General features: G+C 44.0%; 1 protein-coding gene across 1 annotated transcript; it reads left to right on the forward strand.

The window, feature by feature from the left end:
* Nucleotides 1–2,251: 2,251 nt before the first annotated feature.
* LOC137365877 (histone H2B 1/2-like) lies at nt 2,252–2,629 on the forward strand. Its single transcript, XM_068028121.1, has one exon. It carries the CDS (start codon nt 2,252–2,254, stop codon nt 2,627–2,629), a length of 378 nt encoding a protein of 125 aa, XP_067884222.1.
* Nucleotides 2,630–3,525: the final 896 nt, after the last annotated feature.

Raw genomic sequence — 3,525 nt, forward strand, 5'->3', positions numbered from 1 at the left:
ACTGGAGTTTAGAAGATTGAGAGGTGATCTTATTGAAACCTGCAAGATTCTCAGTGGGCTGGACAGGTAGATGCTGAGAGGACGTTTCTCCTTGTACGGGATTGTAGAATTAGGGGCCAGAGTTTCAGATAAGCAGTCTCTCTTTCAAGAAGGAGATGAGGAGGAATTTCTTCTCTGAGAGGGTTGTTAATCTTTGGAATTCTGCTCTCCAGAGGACTGTGGAGGCTGTGTCATTGAATATATTCAACGCAGCAATAGACAGATTTTTGATCTACAACAGAGTCAATGGTTATGGGGGCAGGCAGGAAAGTGAAGTTAAGGCCACAATCAGAACAGCCACGATCTTATTGAGTGGCGGAGCAGGCTTGATGGGCCAAATGGTCTACTCCTGTCCTATTTCGTATCTTCTTATGTTCTTATGCACACACACACACACACACAACCAATGTGTGGCGGATCTAGAATTAATCCCACTTTCATACACAATACCAGTGACTGAAAGGTACAGAATGAATCCCACAGATAGATACGGTACCACCGACAGGTACAGAATGAATCCCATGCTCACAGTCAGCACCCGGGATTGAAAGATACATCTGATTCCTACCCTCACATAACAATATCAGACTGAGTTACAGAATGATTTCCACATTCATACTGGGCACCAATGACTGCTAATTAATTCATCCCACAATCACACACACTACCAAAGGCTGACAGATACAGAATTAATCCCACACTCCTATGTAGTAGCAAAGACTGACACATACAAAATCATTCTCAAATACTACTACAGTAGCTGGCAGATTCAGTGACTGCCAAACTCACATAAATCACCAGAGACTGACAGATAAAGAATGAACTCACACACACACTGAGCTACTGACAGATATAGCTTGAATTCCACATATACAGAACAACTGACAGATTCAGACAAAGTCCCAAATTACATAACATTCCAGAGACTAACAGAATGAATCAAATACTCACATACTGTGCCACTGACAGAATGTATTCCACACTCACATGCAATACTGAAGACTGACAAATACAGAATGTAACTCACACTTTCACAAAGTACCAGTGAGTGACAGGTACAGAATGAATCCCACATTCACACATGACACTAGAGATGGATCGCCAAAAAAACAATAAGGCTGCCAGAATAGATAGAATTCACATCAAAATTCTAAAATATGGCAGAGAAACACTCGACACAAATACATGTCTCATTTCCCTCATCTGGAAGGAGGAGAGCATGTCAGGGGATCACCGTGATGCGGTAATTGTGATCATCTTTAAAAAAAGTTGACACAACCGACTGTGTTAACTATAGAGGGGTATCCCTGCTGTCCACCACAGGGAAGGTCATCACAAGAGCCCTTCTCAACTGCCTCCTCCCCGTGGCTGAAGAGCTCCTACTGGAAACACAATGTGGATTGTGTCCATCAACAGGCACATTGAACATAATCTTCACAGCAAGACAACTTCAAGAAAATGTAGGGAGCAGCAGCAACATTTATACATGGCCTTCTCTGACCTGACAAAGGCCTTCGACTCTACCAGCCGAGAGGGATTATGGAATGTCCTCCTCAAACATACTGCACTACGACATGCAAGCTGTAATCCTTGCCAACGGATCTATCACTGACCCAATCCGAGTGCAAACGACGTCAAGTAAGGCTGTCATCGGCACCAATGCTCTTTTCCATCTTCCTTGCTGCAACACTCCACCTCATCTCCTCACACTCAAACACAGTACCTGACAGAGACAGAATGAATCCATACAGGACCAGAGACTGAGAGTTACCAAATTACATAAAACACTCGAACACAGTAGCCGAGACTAAAAAGGAAATTAATTGCACACTCACATGCAATAGCAGAGACACAACGACACAGAATCAGTCAATAAGTGTCCTCCCAACAACAGCCAGGACATTTCGAGGAAGCGCGACACAGTGAGCAGCTCTTTCAATATAAACTGGGGCTGGGGAGAGTCTTTGTGCAATATACTTCCTGATTGCAGTCAGGGTGTTTGTGATTGGTTGCAAATATTTAATCTGATTGGATGGCGAAAGAGACCACTGACAGAATTACAATAAAAAACCATTGTGACATCACTCCCAATCACCCAATCACAATCTTTACTTTCCCCCATCCCTCATTAGCATAGAGCTGTGGGATTGTCTATTTAATCCGCACTCGGAAGGGGTTTGGTTTATTTCTGTGTCTGAAATTGAATCTGAAGATGGTTGAGGAGAAGAAGAAAGCAGCTGCTAAGAAGGGCGCCAAGAAAACTGTGAGTAAACAGTCAGCAAAGGGTGGCAAGAAGCGGAGAAAGTCGAGGAAGGAGAGTTACTCCATCTACATCTACAAAGTGATGAAGCAGGTTCACCCCGACACCGGCATCTCCTCCAAGGCCATGAGCATCATGAACTCGTTTGTGAATGATATTTTCGAGCGCATCGCGGGTGAGGCTTCCCGCCTGGCCCATTACAACAAGCGCAGCACCATCAGCTCCCGGGAGATCCAGACCGCCGTGCGCCTGCTGCTGCCCGGGGAGCTGGCCAAGCACGCCGTGTCGGAAGGGACAAAGGCGGTGACCAAGTACACCAGCTCCAAGTAAAACTGCACAATGGACTGAAAAACATCCCAAACACAACGGCTCTTTTAAGAGCCACCCACAATCTCTCTGAAATAGCTGCATCCGAACATCTCTATGAAATCATTTTAAGACAATGTGTAACATAATAAATGTCCCACTCTTGTGTTTTTGACTGCTGTCCCATAAACCGAACTCAAACCCATAATCCGCTCATCCGCCTTTCCTTTTTTGCATAAAGCTGTTAATGTGGTTTTGCACAGCCCCTGAATGACCGCATTAACAGCTGCTTTCAGCGGTAAGGGTCAGACCTCAGTCCCTTCACTCTATTCCTGAAATGTGAACTAATTCATCATTTTATTAACAGCAACTCTCCGCACTGTAACAGCCCGGAATGGGATTATTACACAGCAGACTAAGGGAAGTTTGAGGACTCGATCCGGCTCCCTCTTTTCAGAGAAGGACACTGGGCTCTGATTGAAGATAAACTGAACGTTTCGCTTCAGGGAAATGCTGTGAACAGGGATTTAGTCCCGGGACAGTTTGAAAGCGATTGGAGAAAGATCCACAATTTAAACAACATTTTAAACCCGCGTCTGTAATTGGTGACGGAAAGAGTTGAATAGAACAAAATAAAGAGAAGGGATTTTAAATATTTGACTAAGGATGACATTTATTTTGATCCGCTCCTTTCTGACAATGAAATTGGCGGGCTTTTTGAAATTGACACATTTTCTGCTTCTGATGTTGTGGCGGGAAAATCCCGCCCACTTCTGTTTGTCAGTGACTTGATTGGTGAAGAATATAGGCAAATGACGTGAATTTTGTAGCGACCAATGGGGAGAGTTTTCAGTCTATAAGTAAAGTAAATGCTGCAGAAAATATCCATCCTTTGTGAAAGTCTTTGTGAGATTGTGGAA

Source organism: Heterodontus francisci, unplaced genomic scaffold, assembly GCF_036365525.1.
Source record: "Heterodontus francisci isolate sHetFra1 unplaced genomic scaffold, sHetFra1.hap1 HAP1_SCAFFOLD_58, whole genome shotgun sequence".
NCBI classification, from domain to species: domain Eukaryota; kingdom Metazoa; phylum Chordata; class Chondrichthyes; order Heterodontiformes; family Heterodontidae; genus Heterodontus; species Heterodontus francisci.